Source organism: Neomonachus schauinslandi, chromosome 2 (genome assembly GCF_002201575.2).
Source record: "Neomonachus schauinslandi chromosome 2, ASM220157v2, whole genome shotgun sequence".
Classification (NCBI taxonomy): domain Eukaryota; kingdom Metazoa; phylum Chordata; class Mammalia; order Carnivora; family Phocidae; genus Neomonachus; species Neomonachus schauinslandi.
The window spans coordinates 105,381,900-105,401,843 of NC_058404.1; the positions used below are offsets into that span (position 1 = coordinate 105,381,900).

The window sequence follows — 19,944 nt, forward strand, 5'->3', positions numbered from 1 at the left end:
TGTATGTTCTGTTAGAATATAAATCCTTGAAAAAAGAAGGGCAGGGGATATGGTCAGAGGAGAGGAAGCCAAGATTTGTTGGTTCATTGCCTTATATATCAGGCATTTCTGGATGCTCTCATACCTGTTGCCTTGTTCAGTTCTCAGAACAGTTCTCAGAGATAGGGGACATTACTGCTATGACACAGTTTAAAAGTCAAGGTTTCAAAACATAGAAGTATCCTTGTCAGGGTCACAGCTGTGAAATGGTGGGGAATGAATTCAAGCCCAAGTCTGTGTGACTGCAAGTCTCATTTTTTTCTAATTTTGCTGGCTTTGGAGTTTAGAACATCATATAAAAATGTAGTGTTATTAGAAAAATATTTGTTCTTCTTCTTAGTATATGAAAAAATGCTAAATAAGACTGTGACTGTAAAGTTAATATAAAATTTTTCTTAAGTTTGAGGAATCCTGTTTTAAGAAAAGAAACCTTTAGGGGCGTCTGGGTGGCTCAGATGGTTAAGCGTCTGCCTTCGGCTCAGGTCATGATCTCCAGGTCCTGGGATCGAGCCCCATGGCGGGCTCCCTGCTCAGCAGGGTGTCCACTTCTCCTTCTTCCTCTTCCTCCTGCCTCTCCCCACTGCTGCTACTCTCCCTCTCTCTCTCTGTATCTGTCTGTCTCAAATGAATAAATAAAAAATACTTAAAAAAAAAAAAAGAAAACTTTGTGAAAGTTTCAATATTATTCATGAATACAGCCATTTCCCTGGTTATATTACATTCTGTATTACCCAAACATCTGAAAGCATGATGTATGATGATGATGATAATATAAGAAACCTTTCTTTGACAACTGCAAGGTCATCCAGTCAATTCTCTTGTTATCTGAGAGAATAAACTCTCTGGAGGAAGATAAAAGAAGAAAGGAGGTGTTGGGTATGAAATATCATCATGAGGTCAAGTGGAGGAGTGCACACAAGGCGTCTAGGAGGTCACTGATGATGGTGCCAGAGAGGAGGGTGGGGTCAAAAGTAAGTTGAATGAGCTGGAACAAAACAAGCAGATTAGAAGTGGAAAGAGCAAATAGAAGACTTGGTTTTGGGTTTGTTTGTTTGTTTTTCTTTTTTTTCTTTTAAAAGACTAGAAAGGGTGTCACAAGTAATCTAGTCCAAGCCTTTCCTTTTGCAGCAAGGGGAAGGAAATTGAGGTACTTGAATATAACCTTCTTGCCTACCCAGCACCATACATCTATCTGCTAGTAAATGGCCCGGTGGGGCCTTGAACTCCTCTGGCCCATGTTCAGTGATTTTTCTTCTGTACCACAATTTCTCTAGAAGAGAAAAATGTCTGCAAACAGTTCTAAAGAGAGACCTTTAAAGATTTTTTGAGAAGGAACTTCTTGTAAACGAAAACAGTTATTTCCAGGAGCATCTACTAATCATGTGATCCCACATTTTATATGAGTGAGTGTGATGACTTGAGGAGTCCCTCGATTGTTTATCACCCAACTATTTGGAATCCTGGAAGAATTATTAACTCTGAAGGCTTGCTTTGCATTTGTTGGAAAAACAGATGCTACTTTCCATTTGTTTTCCTCATGCTATAACTCAAAGGCATTTCAGAGGTCTTTTTTTTTTTCATAGTTAGAGTTAGGATCTTTTTGATGCCTCATACTGTTTTTTTCCAGAGTTATTTTCTGATATCCAGAATGGCATTTTTCATTGTGTATTTTAACATTCTTCGTGATAGTATGTTCTAGCAAGGTGCTTCTACCAAATGCAAGTTTATTTCTTCTGTTTTGGTTTCTGTTTAGTATTGAAATGATCTTTCCTTTTCCATTCTCCTATCATTATGATGGTCAGATAACTATGCCAGAGCCTGGCATTGATAGGTCTGTGATGGTTAAGGCAAGTTTGAAGGAGAACTTGTCTTAACCCATTTTTTCCCTTCCTCCTTCTAGTTTTCATTTTTAACCTAATGGCATGGCATCCTCTCTCTTTGCACATTCATACTCTTCTAAATTCATCCCCTTCTGTTGCAGGTGTGATGAAGCCAGCAGGGCCTTTGGGGGCTCCTGCCCCTGGGGGGATGTTGCCTCAGGGCCCTTCACCTCCTGGACCCCATCAGTTTGGCCAGAATGGAGCTCATGCCCAAGGGCATCCTTCCCAAAGGTGAGCTAGGTAGATTCCAACCCGCATTTGTATATTCTACTACAATTGTCTCACAAGTGCCTTCTAAACTTGCATGTTTATTGATTGAAAGTTTGACCTCTTGATACTGCCCACGCCCTTGAAAGGACTTGCTAGACAGACCTAGGGAACAAAACATTTAGAAGAGTTGGGAGGAATAAAGACAATACTAGTACATATTAAAAAAATATGTAAAAAATTACTTGTGTCAATACCACACATTTTAATTTTAGATTATATTCATCTTGTTTTAGAGTTCTGTATTAATCTCTGATTCCTTCTGATGTCTATGCCCTGTATGCCCCAATAAATTTTCAATCATCTGTCCTCTTGAATCCTTTGTAGAACTGAGCTCAGGGCCAGTAGGTGCTTAATAAATATTTTAAAAATTAAATCAGATTGTGGCCAATGGTAAAAACTGGATTTGATGTGGAAGGTACACAGATGCCAATGAGGGATTTTTGAAAGGTAGGTCAATAGTAAAAACAGCACAGGAAATAAATCCTCTGTGTTTATAATAAATTAGGGAAGGGAGAAGTTGGAGGAAGGCCTGAAGAAGCCAGGGTATGAGATATATAAGATGTGTAGAGCTCTGTACCCCACTGGGGACTATTCCCTGGAAAGGGAGCCAACATCACACCTTCCCTGATGGAAGTCCCATAATTGATTGTCCAGTGAGCTGCTGCTATTGAGAATCCCAGTGCCAAAGCTGTTTGTAGTGTTTACTTTGGAATTTCTCCAAGGAGTACCTGGAGGCTTCATTTCCTAGGTTCCTTTTCCAGGCTTTTAGGCTGTAGGGTTGGGTGAGGGAAGGAGTAACCCCTCAGTGTGAATCTGGACCTGCTGCTGCTGAAGCCATTCAGTTATCCTTTCAAGGGGCCTGTGAAGAGTCCCTGTTGGCGGGAAAACTCTCTGGTCTTTTAAATATCATCAAGTTAATGCTCTTACAGGACATTTGTGAAGTTGACACTTCCTGGCTCTTGTTTGTCAGGATAACATTTACCATTGACGTGGTTGCTGTGAGATACAGAGTGAAGGAAACAAGATGAGTGAGTCTAAGTAATCTGGTTTACATGTGGTTGTGGTTTGAACAAGGAGCACAAAGTCAAAGGGCATGACTCGGGACCTGACCCTACGACCCCTACCTAGTCTCATTCACATGGTGGTGGGGCAAGGATTAGAGTAGAAAGACTGAGAACCAAGATGCCTCTTCTGGCTCAAAAATTCGTCATGTGATGAAATTCCTGGGGCCTCTAGGCCTCCTCATTTTGCTCACTTGTAAAATGAGGAAATAGAACTCTCAGTCCAGAGCATAGGGGAGAAGATCTGGAAAAGTTTATTGTTACGAACTGCCAAGCATTTTAGATTTTTTTTTTTTAAAGAAGAAATGCAAGAATTAAACAGCTGGTTTGAACTTAAGAAAGCTTTTGGTCACTGGTGTTAGCCTAGTTTGTGTTGATCTTTTTGCTTCTTTCCATTTGTTTCCTTTGAATTAGGTTCCTTAGAAATAAGTAAACTGTGGACTTTACCATCAGATAGACCTTGGCTGTGAGGTTGTGAGCTCAGCACGAAGTCTGGCACCGTGAAGAGTGTAGACTGTAGAGTCAGGATGGGTTTACTACTCTTGGCTCAGGCAGCTATTACTTCACTTCTGTGTTCCTTAGTTCCCTCATCACAGTTTTAACCATAATGATGTGATTGTAAGGATTTTGATGGTTAATGCATGCCAAGAATCTTGCATAATGCATAATGCCCATGAAAGACTCAATATGTGTTAGCAGTTGTCAGTACCATTTTCAGGGCATGTAGAAGGTCTACTCTCTAGCCTGTCCTTCCTACTGGTTCAGTCTAGCGACTCATATAACAGCTCAACCTAGAAATCTGCTTTTATTCTGATTCCCAGGAAAACCCTGACAGATTTTGCCCCATCTCCCCCATTATTCACTTGCTTCAACTTGAACTGTGAATTAAAGGTTGGAAATGGATTTAAAAATGACAACGTCAGGGAAAAGTCTAGTATTCATGCTCAGTGTCCACGGTTACCACGCTACTTTGCCCTCATGGCAAAGGGCACAGTGATTGTGTAGGTGAATCACACAATCTGATGGCAGGGGTTTGTCAGAGAGCATAGGTGGCTCATGACATTTCTTTGATGATGATAGCACTTCATCGGTGCTGTTTATACTTAGAGAATCCATCAAAAAATCTCTTAATTTTTACAATATCTAAACTGTCGAATGAAAACAAGATATAATTAAGTCCTTATGTTGATTAAAATTTAAAAATTTATCATTTTTATTTTTAAATATTGCTCCTTCACAGGCAATGCTTTATAAAATTTAAAAATTATACCTAGTCATTTGTCTTTTTGATCTTGGCTGAGGCAGAATAAATGTCTTAAACTTGTAAATAGTACTAAAGTTATCTACAAGGTGTTATTGCTGGGTGGGATTAATCTAGTAAATAAAATCTATAACTGTAAGTTATATAAATTATCTATTTTGATCAAGAAATTATGGATTGGAGGGGAAGAGAGTGGGAAGAGGAGATTCATCTTCCCAAATTGAAGCTGATGGGGTGAAATCTGACTAAGAACTTGGTTGCAAAGAAAAAGAGTGAGCAAGATAAATAAGAGAAATAGTTGTTTTCTCTTTAATTTCTTTCTTTCTTTTTTTTTGGTGGAAAGCAGTGATAATGGGCAGAGGTTTTATTTTCTCTACTTCATGGACTGAGTATTTAAAATCCAGATTTTACTTCAGTCCAATCTTGACAAATTTGGTACCATATCTCCACATTCTAGCAATTTTCAGCATATAGCTCACTACTTGAGCAATTTGTTAAAAACTTAAAAATAAGAAATATTTGAGGTTGAGCAGGCCACAGACAACTGAGTCAACTCTCCAGAGGTTTAGGACTAAACTGAAGCTAAATTTTCATGTTTTATTAATCCTCTGGTAGTAATTCTTTATTGACTGTGTTTATTATGGTGGATCTGCCCTTTTCTGACATTTAATGAAACAGTATATTAAAATATAGAATTGAATATTTTCTCTGCCCAGAAACATGTTAAGTGAAGGAATCAACATGAGAAATATTTAAATCATATGATTCTTAATTTTAACCATTATATTTATAGCACAGAAAGGATTCTATTCTATCTGCTCATTTTCTCATTTGGAAGCTGAGAGCTCTGGAGATTAAGTGCTTGCCCGTAGTCACACACCAGGGTCTCCAGTTGAGACCCAGATTCATACCTAAACTCTGATACCTACATGCTGTGGAACCTTGGATTAACTAATTTAGTAAAGTAATGAAATTGAAAAATATTAAATCACTTTGCATGTTTAAAATGTTCTGTTAATCTCTTATCTAAAAGAAAGTTTTTGTTACCCCTTTACTACTACTTTATTCTTAAATTAATAAAATTGCTTTTAAAATTCAAATCTGTTTAGGATTTGCAACATTTAACTTGGTTAGGAAAAAAAAAATTTAATTGTGAATTTCTAAAGCCTATCTCCCAGGACATATATTAAGCAATGAAGGATAAGTAGGCATTTATGGGTCAAAAAGTAATGGCCTAATGGTTGTGTATTCTCTCATTCTGTATTTTAAATAATTAACCTTTTGTTAGGTTTAAAAAAAAATATTGGAGGCTGCTTGTGTCATAACTTCCATTTGAAACATACTTCATCCTATTTGTAGTATGTAATAAATTATTCATACAATTTTATATTTTACAAGTATTAACATTTGTGAAATATCTGTAAACATGTTTTAGAGATTTTTTTTCTTAAACAATTGAATAATCTCTCCTCCCCCCAATTTAACTGCTGGTTCCAGTTTCTGCTTATTAGATCCAAACCCAGTAACAATACTCATGCTGCACCCACTAATATATTTTTATAGAGCATGTACATTCTGCCTGTGTGCGATTATTGCATATATCTATCTCTTGTGACTTTTTAAAAAAAGCAGAAGTATCATTTCTTGAAAAAAGAGATGATGTTTTTATGAAACAATGAATTTACAAAACATATCATTGACAATTCTTGAAATCATTTCTAAGTGACCAACAATATTTTAAATGTGTCAATTAAGACTAAAGTTATATTTTGTCTTGCCTTTCTAATTCCTAGTGTCATTAATAAATTAGAGATATAAACAAAACTTCTATTGTGAAAAGTTAACTTTTATATTTTCTCTATTCAGTTTTGTTCCAAAAATTATTTAAATCAAAATATGTTTAGTGTAACTGTTGGTCTTGTTTCAGTTTTTGACAGGAGAGGAAATCAACAGCTTTGCTAAGCAGTATTGTTTGGGTTAAAATGTTATTCATTCTAACTTTATAACCCTTTATAACCAAGTATCTGCTAGAGGATAGCTTATACTTTTACATAGAAAAAGCATTTGATCATTCATCCATTTAACTCAAAGTGTGGGATATCATCATTCTGAAATATGCTTAAATACCATACAGCATAATGGTTTGAAGGTTAATTTTAGGTTTTGTTTACAGTAATCATTCAATTTAAGTTACATGGAGAAAAATGAGAAGAGAAGATTAGTGTGATGTTTTGGAAAGTGTACTTGCTTAAGACCTGGGAAGAGGCTAGTCCTGGTTTTGTCACATATAAGTTGTGGGACTTCAAGCAAGCCACTGGCCTCTCTCAGGCTCTGCTCCTAGCCTCTCAGGTGGAGTGAAAGATGGAAGGCAGGAGCATGCGCCACCAGGGACATAGTTTCCAGTTTATGGAGAAATTGAATTCAGAGTATACCATTTTGGAAAATTTCATTTTTATTAGTAAGAAGTCACAATGTAACTTGAAGGGAAAGCTTTAACTTCATTCTGCAGATTAATTACAATAGGAACACTGTTTCTATTCTATTCTACGGTGGCCACTGTTTCATTCAAAATAAGGAAAAATAAATATACAGTAAGTTCAAGCTAAATTAAAGGTGTAAAGCATGATGAAATTTTTAGATGACAAAGAATGAACGATTTCAAAACTTTTTACTGAGTTGTTCACTTTCAAGTACTGTTTTGCAGGGCACTGAAATTATAGTGCAGGTGATGTTTTATTTTAAAAGCTGGGTAGGAAAAAGAATGATCATAAAGATACAATGACAAAGCATTTTATTTTTCTTGGTTCTGTTCTATTAATCATTAACCCTGGTATATATAAGCCTGTGGTGGACTTAGCTTCCCAACTTGATTTCCAAAGCTGGTTCTGTGTTTACATTAGGAATTTTTTGCTAAGTATCTTGACATGTTGAGCTTGTGAGCATAGTAATGAGATGATGCTACATGATTCATTTTGAACTCTCATTAATATTAAAGACTTAGGATAAAATATCAGTTATTTCCCTGGTGCCCACTAGATGGGCTTACTTAATTTAACAAGTTATTAACGTGTGTTGTATATCATTTGCATATGAAACTATGATATTGTTTAACATCTCTTTTTCTCTCTTAGATTTACAGGTCCTCCACCTGTCAATAGTGCGGCATCCTCCTACGCACCATACTCACCAACTACACAATCATCTTATCCAAGTCCTGCGTCCACTTCATCCGTCACCCAACTGGGCAATCAGCTCAATGCTATGCACATTAACAACTATGGTAACAGTTTCATTATTAGTGTTCACTGACCACCTATTTCATGAGTATTTTTACTGAAGGTGGTTTTTTCCATTTTTAAAATAGACATAACTCAAAAAAAAAAAAAGTAGGCATAACTCTGGCACATATTGAAGTGTTTTTTAGACATTTTAATATAAGTCATCTGTATTATGTATGGCTGTAATTAATTTTTTTCCTGATTATGCTGCCATTTATTTCAAAATAATTGAAAGACCCTCAGCATACCTAACATTCAATATTAGAACTATAAAGAAACAAAAAAATGCTGACTTCACAAATCAGCATTAGAACAGTGAAATTATTTTGAGAAATGTGAGGATAGTTTTAACTTTCTGCTGTTTATAATGGGGACCTAAAATAAAAAATATAGTACTCATTGTTTCACAGTGTGCTTTGATTCTGTATTTACATCATGAAAAGAATGGAAGCTCAGATGTTTGAGGCAGAAGAGAGAATAATAGGAGAGAAAACAGTTACAGTACTGAGATTTGTATCAATAGAAATGCTGTATATTCTAAGGGCCAAAGGACTCTTCACTGCAATAGCAGTGAAGTCAGCCATTTAGCTTGAGGAGGAATGTTTCCATTACTTTAAGTAGTTTTTTGGAAGTATCTGTAAAAAAAAAAAACAAACCCTCTGACTATTTCCTGTCTTTTACTGATTTCAAGATGGGTAAGTCTCCAATGAAGCATAATTTCACATAATCAGAGATAGAAACAGTAGTCTGGTTTTACAACTATTTCCCATATGATTCGAAAGCATGTTAGTGGCCTGTCTCCCTTGTTATTTCTACCTAGTTCTGAGATCTATTTGATCAAGTCAAGCACAGGCCACAAAATAATTTATTGAAAGTGTAAGTTACCTGAATAATGCTTGTTACATAACATTTTCCTCTATATGGTTTTCTAGATTTTGTATCAGATACAATTTCTTTAACTAGTGACATGTATCATGTAAAGTTAATGCAACCTGAGTTAAAATTTATCCTATTAATTTTCTTTCTTTTTTTTTTAAAGATTTTTATTTATTTATTGAGCGAAAGAGAATGATAGCATGAGAAGGGGGAGGGTCAGAGGGAGAAGCAGACTCTCTGCTGAGTGGGAGCCCCATGCAGGACTCGATCTCAGGATTCCAGGATCATGACCTGAGCCAAAGGCAGTCGCTTAACCATCTGAGCCACCCAGGCACCCTATCCTATTAATTTTCTCACCAAATTTATAAATATTGCTTTTACCCTTTAAAAATTCTCCAGTTTTGTAAAATGCCCCACATAGCATTTGTATAACTTTCTGAATGAAGATTCATCTTGTAGTGCAAAAAAAAACAATGTAAGGAAGCCTTCTTTTTTATATCAGGAAAAGAAGTGTCCCTGTGTGTACTTTGTTGAGAAATGCAATGTTTAGTGGTCTGGTCTTCTTTCTCTCACAGGTTCGGGCATGGCTCCCCCTGGCCAGGGGCCTCCCGGCCCTCCATCAGCGCCTTCGTTCCAGGGTCTTCCTCGACCTCTGCAGCCATCCATTATGCAGCCTGGATCTCAGGTTCTCCCACCACCACCCACTGCACTAAACGGCCATGGTGCCTCGCCCTTGCCTCCATCAACACATAGGCAGGACGGGCTCCCTGGGCCTGCTCCTCTGAATGCCCAGTACCAGCCCCCGCCTCTTCCAGGACAGACGGTGGGCACTGGATATTCGCCACAGCAGGGTAAGGCAGGCAGGGCTCAGGGGAAGGTCTTGGGTTACCTAGGAAATCAGCTTTGTTCTATGTTACTAGGCATCTATCACTTACTCTTAAGGAAAGCTAGTTTTAGAATAGTGTGGCAAGTGCAAAGAAAAAAGGAATCATAGATATTCACACTTAACTCTCTGCCTTATATAATAAGATGAAAAAATGCAGTATACTTGACTGAATATTGTCAGTGAGCCCTACATTTAGGACTTTGGGTTCTAATCATTTCTTTTTAAAATTTTTTTCCAAGCTGCCAACTATGGTCCCCAGATGGCAGGTGGGCAGCTCTCCTACCCAGGAGGCTTCCCTGGAGGTCCTGCACAGATGGCTGGTCCACCACAGCTCCAGAAGAGGCTGGATCCTGACTCGATCCCCAGCCCAGTAAGTGTTCTCTCACTCCCATCGTCTCCCTCACAAAGGACCATTCTTCATTCGCTATCTCAGAAACTCTTCAGTTTGTTAGCATTTATCCTGTCCTTCATTGTTGAAGCACAATACCCATCACATAGAGCCTTCCTTCTTTCTGTGTATGGGGGGAGGGAGGTTAGGTTATGGCATATTGGGGGTCTCCATGACAGAAAGCCTATGTAGATATTCTTGGTATCACATAAACTTGGCAGTGCTATTGATGTTGATATTAGCCTATATTAGTAGTATTTATTGATTGTTTGAAGTAAGTAGTAGTCAGAGGATATAAACATGCTAGTTTAGATAAATAAAGGATGCTTTTCAATAAGGGTAAGATACCCACTGAAAGTGAAAGCACAGAGTATTTTACATTTTGCCCATTAACAAAATTGTTTCATGTAAAATTAGAGCTATAACTTAATTCTTCTTCATTCAAGTGATTTTCTTTGGAAAAATGCTCTTTAGTAATGGTATCAGTCAGCTCTTATTCGGTTATTCTGCATAACGCACAATTCCCAATTTGCTTACAACCATGAAGATTTATCTATCACTTAAGTTACATGTAGGCTATAGCAGATGCAGTTTGGCTTTAGGTGCTGCTGTATGTGCCCTTATCATTCCAGAAGCCAGTGTGAAAGGGCATCCTGTATTTGGGAATGTTGTTATCATGAGAAAGGGAGAAAAGAGAACTGGCCAAAAGGTGCAATAGCTCTTAAAGTTTTCACTCAGATGTGGTACATGTCACAACCACTCACATGCCCTCAGCCAAAGCAAGTCATGACAGAGCCCTGGGTCAATCAGGCAGGGATATATACTTCTGCTTCAGAAGAAGCTGCAAGTCCATAGCAATGAGCAGAGAGAGGTAGTCCTTTTGGAATAATAATGAAATTGATACAGTTAACATAGGTCTTTGAAGTGGTTCTATTACCATGAGTAGAAAAAGTTAGAGATAGCCCAAAGAGCTACTGTATTCGCTAACTTTTGCTGTGTAACAAACCACCCCCAAACTTAGTAATTTATAGCCACTGTTTATTAATCCCCATGAGTCAGTGGGTCCTCTGGGCAGTTCTGCTAATCTGGGCCAGGCTCAATGGATTTGGTTTGGGCTTGCTTGTACATCTGGGGTCAGCTGGAGGTTTGGCTGGAGCCTGAACGGTCTAGGATGATATATTAATTCTCTGTGGCTGCTGTGCCAAATTACCACAAACTGGGTGACTTAAGATAGTAGGAGTTTATTCTGCAATGTTTCGGGAGGCCAGAAGTCTGAAATCAATGTGTTGGCAGGGCTGTGCTCCCTTGAAAGGCTCTATAGGAGAATCCATTCCTTGTCTTCTCCATCTTTGTGGGGCTAGTCCGACATTCTTAAGGTAGTTGCTTATTTCAGAGATGGTTTATAAAGGATAAAGGGTATAAATTAATTCTGCAAAACTTCTTTATATATTCGAGAATACTTATCATCCTGATTTCCCACCTCACTTGTGTTATTTGCTTTTCCTTCACTGTTCCCACCTACCATGGGTACAGGTTGATCTGAGACTGAGAAGGTAGAAAGACCAAAGTAGAGGATCAGATGCACCATGAACAAAAGAATAATAAATTCTTCCCTCGGGCTCTGACTCCTCTTGGGACCAACGTGGCCTGATTGGAGGAGAGAGGGACTCCTTGGCTTGTGGCTACATGACTCTACTCTCTGCCTGGGTCATCACATCGCCTCTTCCTCTTCTCTGTGTCTTCTCCTCTGGGCATCCATCTCAAAACTCCTTCTGCCTCTCTATTATGATGTTGCACATGATTTCATTCAGGGCCCACCCAAATAATCCAGGCTGAGTGCCTTCTTTCAAGACTTTTAATTTAATCAGTTCTCTTACTGTGTAAGGTAATAGTCACAGATTGCAAGGATTAGAACATGGATATATCTTTGGTGTGGAGGGCGGGCGGGGGGGGGTACCACCAAGCCACTACAGATGGTGTCATTCATGTGTCTGGTATTTGGTACCTGCCTGTTAGCTGGGAATGATTGGGCCGTGTCACCAAGCAGGCTAGCCTGGGTTTGTTCACTTGGCTGTGGTGGATATCTAAGAGGGAAAGTAGGAATCTGCAAGGCCTCTTGAGCTGTGGCTTGGAACTAGAACATTGCCACTTCTGTGACATTCTCTCAGTCAGATCAAGTCACAAGATCTCCCCAAAGTCCAGGAGTAGAAAGATAAGCCTCTGTCTCTTGATGGGAGGAACTGCAAAGTCCTTGAAAAAGGCACAGAGAGGGTAGAGGATTTTGGTTATTTTTGTGATCTACCCAGTTATTCTATATTTATTTGAATATAGATTTGAAGGTTTCTCATCAAGTGTCCTATAACATGTTAGAAATTAAGTTTTAGTAACTCTTAGTGCCTTTATTGTTAGTTATATTACCAGCCATTACTTTTATGGCTTAATATTATTTCATTATTCTAGTTAAAGGAATATAATATTTTTACATTGAATTCATCATTTTCACTTCTTGTTTCTTTGCTTCTCTATAACATCTTTAGACCCTCTGGATCATTCTACTTCATTCTCTGAAGTTTTTAGCTCCAGGTTCACCATTAATCTCTCCAGTACTATTTTTGTCACAATTATTGGAAATTTTACTATTCACTTTAAGAAATTTTCATTTCCCTGGCCTTTTAGTTTTTTTTTTTTTTTTAAGATTTTATTTATTTGAGAGAGAGAGAGCACAAGCAGAGTGAGTGGCAGGCAGAGGGAGAAGCAGCCTTCCCACTGAGCAGGGAGCCCCATGTGGGACTTGATCCCAGGACCTTGGGATCATGACCTGAGCTGAAGGCAGACACTTAACTGAGTGAGCCACCCAGGCGCCCCTCCCTGGCCTTTTAGTTCTTTTTTTTTTTTTTTTAAGATTTTATTTATTTTTGATAGAGAGCACAAGCAGGGGAAGCAGTAGGCAGAAGGAGAGGGAGAAGCAGACTCCCCGCTGAGCAGGGAGCCCGATGCAGGGCTCGATCCCAGGACCCTGGGATCATGACCTGAGCCAAAGGCAGACGCTTAGCTGTCTGAGCCTCCCAGGCACCCCTGGCCTTTTAGTTCTTGATCTTCTTTGCTCTCAGTGTTCTTTTCATCCATCCCACCTCAGTTATCCATAGTCTTACCATAGATCGTGTCATTACCAATTATAGGACACTTCAGAATCTCAGTTGAAAGCATCTCATTTTCCAGCCACAGCCTCCTATCTTTTTAGCTCATTCCTTTTAGGACTTAAACTTGAATAATGATTCACCCACCAGGACTTATAACTTAACACTTTTATCTCTTACATTGCCTTCATCTTCTCACTTCTCTTATGCAGCTTAGATTATTTGATCCATGATAATAAATCTGTCCCTTACATCCTCTACTGTCAATTCCTTTGCCCCCTCCCTCCACTGAATTCACCTAGAAAAATCCCATTTGTTGTTAAACCAACTCTCCACCTGCTCCATGCCTGTACCCCAGATGCCACCTGTGACTTGATTTTATTTTATGATTCCATAATACTCTGTTCATAGCAGACAAGTGTAAAAGTAACTCTAGTGGCAGATCTTCTGAAGGAAAAAGAAATCTATATGTTTTGAGGTAGCTTTGGCATTATCAAGAGTCACTGTCATCACATCAAAATCCTGTATGTACCAAGTCATAGTCAAAATCTCTATTGAAATTTCTGTGTATTGTTAAATCTCCAAGCCTGTTTTTGAGAACATGTGTTTGAGGTAAATTTTAAAAACTTAAAACCTATAATATATTTTAAAAAATTACTAGAAGTGTTTTAATATTTCTTACTCCCTTTATAGTATTCCAGCCAAGATGTGAATTAGTTTAGAAATATAATTACCACATACAACATTGTTTCTTTGGAGGCTCTGCTTTGTAAGTTGCAAACAACTAATTTAAAAATAAATTTTTGGTAAACATAGTCTATTTGAAGACTAGAAACTTGTTCAATATGTAGATTATTATGGCTTTTAATGTGGTTTCATATTTGACACTTCATTGGTTGAAATGATTACTCTAAATGTTGATTATATAAAAAGTTCTCCAATTTTGAAGGAACCAGATTAAACTTAGGGTAAAAATATAGGATATAATAGTAGTGTTTCGATTTTTCTGTTTGCTTCTTGTCTCTGTCCATGGTAGCTTTTGGTTTCATCTGCATCTTACAGTAGTTATATTTGGAACATATTCTGTATCTTTAATAAGAATTCAAATCCTATGAAATTAGAAAAACAGAAATGTGTGGATTTAAAGGCAGGTTAAATCTCTCTCTGATATGCCATAAAAGCAATGATATCAGTGCCCGCTAGGCCTGGATTGGATGAGATGGGAAGGCAAAATGGAGAAGGTAACATTTCAGAGTTTGAGGGAAGATAATTTTCATATTAATAATTTCTTCAGGAATGTAAAAAAGTACATATCCTCCAAAGCTATGTGGTGTATTCTGGACACTTGCTCATTTCTCTCTCTCTTGTTTTTTTTTTTTCTCTTTTTACTTTCTTCTTCTTCTTTTTTTTTTTTTTTTACCCCCTTGTCTCTTGTCTCTTTTATTTGATGACAAAAGAAGTGAGAGCAGGGAAAAGATAAAGAGGAAGAGGAAGATAATAGGATGCCTTCTTGTTTTCTTCTTAACTCCATACTACTAGATTTTGCTTATTTTTTTCATCCCTAGACAACTACAACAGAAAGATAAATTTTTATCTTTATATTATTCACTAATAAATATTTTAGTAGAGAAATATAAAGTATTTCCAAATTAGATGACAAAACTTAGGGACTTTTCCCCTTCTGATTTCTATACAATAGGCAACTTCCACGTGGGAACACTGTATTGTTTATTTTTTTATTGTCTCACGGAGCAGGGGTGAGGTGGAAAAACTTGTAAGGCAAATTGAGGCTCAACAGAGATTTAAAGAGAAAAGTTAAGGTGTTTTAGGTTATACTGTAAATCATTTCTTCTGAATTTAATGATTTTTAGCTTTGTATGTTTTCCGTTAAGTATAAAAGGTATTTTCTTTAAAAGCTATTTTCAATTTCTTTTTCTACCAGAATCTTTTTTTTTTTTTTTTATTTAATGCTTATCTATGGTCCTAATAAACAAACTGAATAAAAATGAAGTTCTCTGAAGGGTCAGAGCTCAGAGTATTACAGAACAGAATTTAGCAACTGCTGCTCTAAAATTGTGAAAGTTTTAAAAGTAGGCCCTCAGTGAGAATTTGGCCTGAAATGAACTAAAAGGATTTAGAAAATACCTATTTGTGTGTGTGTGAATAATGAAAGGGGGGGAGAGAGAGGGATGTTTGGAAGAGTCTTAACTTACTTTAACTTGTTCTTGATATCTTATATCAGATTCAGGTGATCGAGAATGACAGAGCCACCAGAGGAGGACAAGTTTATGCCACCAATACCAGAGGCCAGGTCCCTCCCCTGGTCACTACAGATTGTGTGATACAAGACCAAGGTATTTCTTGTCAATAATATTTTTCATTGAAGTTTTAAAAGTTTTCACCACTTTTTAAAAACAAATACACTGACACCCTTCAGTAATGCTATCATTGACAGAGAACCTCTTGATAGGTGATAATGGGGACTAATTTGCCATCGATCACTCAAGCACTGTGAATGTATTATCAACTGAATTCTATTTTCTGCTTGTAGAAGTCTAAGAGAGTGGTGAGATAAAGTTCAATATACTAGTTTAAGAAAATTATTTTAGTTTATAGGGTTAAATTAGTACATGTCCTACTTTGATTTAATTTATTTACTACATCAGGAACCTGGCCCAAGATAGCATGAGTAGAGCAGTAGGGGATTGAACACTTGAGAAATCAGCATACTTGGTTCTAGCCCCAATGATATATATATTTTTTTTTTTCAGCAGCGTCTTTAATGTGTGGATTCTGTTTTTCCAATTTTGAACTGAGATGAGGAAAGGCTGAGCTCTATTTCTACTAGCTATCCTATGTGTGCTGCCATTTTAATATATCTGTCCTTGCGCAGGTTTGCTCTTTCCAGGAATATATAATTATTCTATTCCTTATGGCAAGTTAAATCACAGCCTGATGAAATCATTATTATTTATTTCCTGAACTTTTTTATCATCCTACACTGAAACTCTGTACCCGTTAAACAATAACTCCCTATTCCTCCACTCCCCAAAGCCTCTGTATCCTGTATTCTATTTTCTGTCTCTTGTTTATTCTAGGTACCTTGCGTAAGTGGAATCATACAATATTTGTCTTTTTGTGTCTGGCTTATTTCACTTGGCATAATATTTTCAAGGTTCATCCATGGTATAGAATGTATCAGGATTTCATTCTTTTTTAAGGCTGAATTATACACACACACACACACACACATTGTGTTTATGCATTCATCTGTTGAAGGACATTTTGCTGTTAGTAGCCTTCGCAGCCAGGTGGTTGCTGTGAACATTGGTGTACGTGTATTTGTTTGAGTCCCTGCTTTCAGTTCTTTTGGGTATATCCCTAGAAGTGGGATTACTGGATCAGAGGGCAGATGTAAGGAAAGAGTACAAGGAAGGCTCAGGAAGAGAAGGAAGGACCAGTGAGGTGGCAAGGCCCAGATCATCATCATTTCTCCTGCAGTCCAGCCCTTGGCAGGGAGAGAGAGCGGCCTGCCATGGAGCCCCCCTCAAATTGGCCCAGTCACACCCATTGGCTGTGAAGCCCCTTTGTCTGGCCTGGCTAATCAGCTGATACTTACTAATGAATGTTTTAGGATGTAGCCCAAATCTCAGACATGTGCAGAAATTCACAGAACATAAGTAGAACATGGAGGCCAAAGGAACCTTGGCCTTCATTTGCTCAGCTCTCCCACTTTACAGATGTGAGGGCCCTAAGGCCCAAGGAGCTTAAATGACTTGCCCAAAACTACACAGCTAGTTAGGAGTGGCTCCAATAAAGAAAAATACCTACTTAAAAAATACTGTTTTCTTTGCCTACAAAAATTATATATATTGTTTCTTTGGCTATAGGATCTAATTTAAGACCCAACTCGTCCCTTGATTTTGTACTTCTTCCTATCCTACAAGACCCTGTTCAAGCACCACATACTTTGTGTAGTCACCTCTGACCAGCGTGGCTAACTCATTACCTCCCTGGGCTACTTCTTAATGAACTTGCTCCTCTGTGGTACTTACCATGCCATTTTACAGTTACCTGTTTTTATTATCTCTCTCTCCTACCAGACTTTGAAGCCAGAGGCTTCACTTGTCTCTGTCCCTAAGCCTCTAGCAGGAGCTTAGCTTCATAAATGTTTGTCAAATGACTAATTTATTGAATGTTTTCCAGTCAGATTATCCCATAATGCTCTTTATTAAGCATCGCCAAGAGTTTTGAATCTTAATTACTGAGATTGTTAAATTATCTACTGTAGCCATATCTTTCATGCCCCACTTTTGCATACCTATTTATAAAAACAAATTCTCAGTGCCTTTTTTTTTTTTTTAAAGATTGTATTTATTTGAGAGAGAGAGAGTGAGCACGAGTCGGGGGAGGGAGAGGGACAAGCAATTCCACACTGAGCGTGGAGCCCAACTTGGGGCTTGATCTCAGGACCTGAGCTGAAATCAAGAGTCAGACGCTTAAGCAATTGAGCCACCAGGTGCCCCAAACGAATTCTCAATGGCTTTTTAAAAATTCTATCTTTGTGTGCATTATCTTCCTGAAACCAAAGTTTGTTTAGTCACTTTTATGAGCTCATTCATATGCATATTTCACTGTCAAGAACTAAAAACGCTTTAAAGAATAAATACTCAATTTCAATATATTGTTAGTAATTTTGGCTGGTAAAAATTGAGTACAATGAAAAATTAAAATACTCTTTAAAATATTCAAAAATTCTTATTTCACAGTCTGTGTAAAATTCTTATTTCATAGTCTTGTGTGATGTAATGAGGAAGATCTTGTCTAAGTTTTTTTGTCTAAGTTATGTGAAATGTTTAACAATAATAGGGGGTCCAAGCATATTTACATTTATTACTTAATATTTCTTTTTCTTTTATTTCTGCTGCCAAAACTCTTGTTTTACCCTATGTTAGTATTTACCTGGACTCTAACAGTAATGACCAGTCTACCTGTGTCTAATGTTTTCCTGCTCCCAGAAGCTGTCTGGGTAGTTTAGTTTTTTCAAGTATTTATGTGATTATATTGCCCTTGCTTAAAAAAAAAAAAAAAGTCCCATCATTGCCCATGGGCAAAAGGATTGATCTTAACTACCCATCCTTCATAACCTGGACCAAATTTACCTGGGATATAGTGAAGAATTATGATAGGTTCTAATACCACTTCTGTCATTTACTAATTCCTTAACCTTTGGCAAGTCACTTAACCTCCTGATATCTCAATTTTCTTCTCCGTAAAATGGGGTCCTAAGGGTATCAATCTCATAAGGCAGTTGTGAGACTAAAATGAAAACACATGTAATGGTCTTAGAATGATACCTAATACACTGGCAATTACTGTCATAATTATGAATCCAGTTTTGGGCTTTGCTACAGAGGCTGTGAGAGACTGTGGCAGAAACATGGTACCAACAACTGGATTCAGCCTGCAGTCATGTTAATTTGTCGTGCACAATATTTTGTTTTGTTTCTACTTGGAGTAGTTGCCATTATGTAGAATTGGAATATCTTATGTAAAAATCCAGATTTCTAGCTGGTCCTAAAAAGTAAAATCTGGCAATAATAGGTTAAAGCTGAACAGAAGAAACCCAGCTTTCTTAGGTCCAACTTCCCACTCATTCCGGGCCCACCGGTGCAACAGAATCCCGCCAGAGATAGGCTCCCAGCCAGGCTGCACTTCCCGCCCTGTAAACTCAGCACTGTACTTCCCCTCGTCCTTTCACTTTTCTACTCTCCTTAGTAACTGTTTCACATTCCTTCCTGAAACCTGCGATACCTCCTCTCCCAACCTTTTTTTTTTAAGATTTTATTTATTTATTTGACAGAGAGAGAGATAGCGAGAGCAGGAACACAAGCAGGGGGAGTGGGAGAGGGAGAAGCAGGCTCCCCGCCGAGCAGGGAGCCCGATGCGGGGCTCGATCCCAGGACCCTGGGACCAGGACCTGAGCCGAAGGCAGACGCTTAACGACTGAGCCACCCAGGCGCCCTCTCAACCTTTCTTTTAGCTGCTCATATGTCCTCCTTTCTCAGAAAATTGAGCAGTCAGAAGAGAGCTTCCTCGGATTGTTGCCATCATATCAGCCCTGCCCTAATGTGCACCTGTGCTCTACCTTTCTGCTTTTGGCCATAAATGAATGCTCTGTGCTCCAGTCGGAAGCTAGCCCCTCCTGTGCACTAGTGTAGTATGTTGCTACAGTAAGTCTCCCCTCTTTCTCGTGTGTCATCAGTATCTCTTTTTACACTCTCCTATCTTAAACAGTAAAAATGTTTTTTTGACCTATTTTCCTCACCAGCTACCCTTCTTTTCTTTGCTCCCCTATGCAACAAAACTTGAAAGGATTATTGCCAATTCCTGTCCTTACTCACTGTAGGCAGGCTTCCCACCCCAGGCCCTATTCTGCCAAAACTCTGTCTTCGGGTCTCTAGCAACCTCCATGTTGTTAAATCCAGCGTGTTTTTTTTTTTTTTTTTTAAAGCTTTTATCTAAAGTCCAATTAGTTAACAATACACTGTTATATTAGTTTCAGGTATACAATATAGTGATTCAACACTTCCATACAACACCTGGTGCTCATCACAACAAGTGTGCTCCTTAATCCCCATCACCTATTTCACCCATCCCTCCCCCACCTCCCCTCTGGTAACCATCAGTTTGTTCTCTGTAGTTAAAAGTCTGTTTCTTGGTTTGCCTCTCTCTCTTTTTTTCCCTTTGCTCATTTGTTTTGTTTCTTAAATCCCACATTTGACTGAAATCATACGGTGTTTGTCTTTGACTGATTAACTTATTTTGCTTAGCATAATGCTCTCTCGCTCCATCCATGTCATTGCAA

At 38.1% G+C, this 19,944-nt stretch overlaps 1 protein-coding gene across 1 annotated transcript in view; it reads left to right on the forward strand.

The window, feature by feature from the left end:
* SEC24D (SEC24 homolog D, COPII coat complex component) overlaps positions 1-19,944 on the forward strand; it is a 99,976-nt gene that overhangs the window by 9,278 nt on the left and 70,754 nt on the right. Inside the window, exons 3-7 of the mRNA XM_021684463.2 lie at positions 2,021-2,150; positions 7,643-7,791; positions 9,241-9,516; positions 9,791-9,921; positions 15,319-15,430. Coding sequence (XP_021540138.1) covers positions 2,021-2,150; positions 7,643-7,791; positions 9,241-9,516; positions 9,791-9,921; positions 15,319-15,430 — 798 coding nt within the window. The remainder of the gene's footprint in view (positions 1-2,020; positions 2,151-7,642; positions 7,792-9,240; positions 9,517-9,790; positions 9,922-15,318; positions 15,431-19,944) is intronic.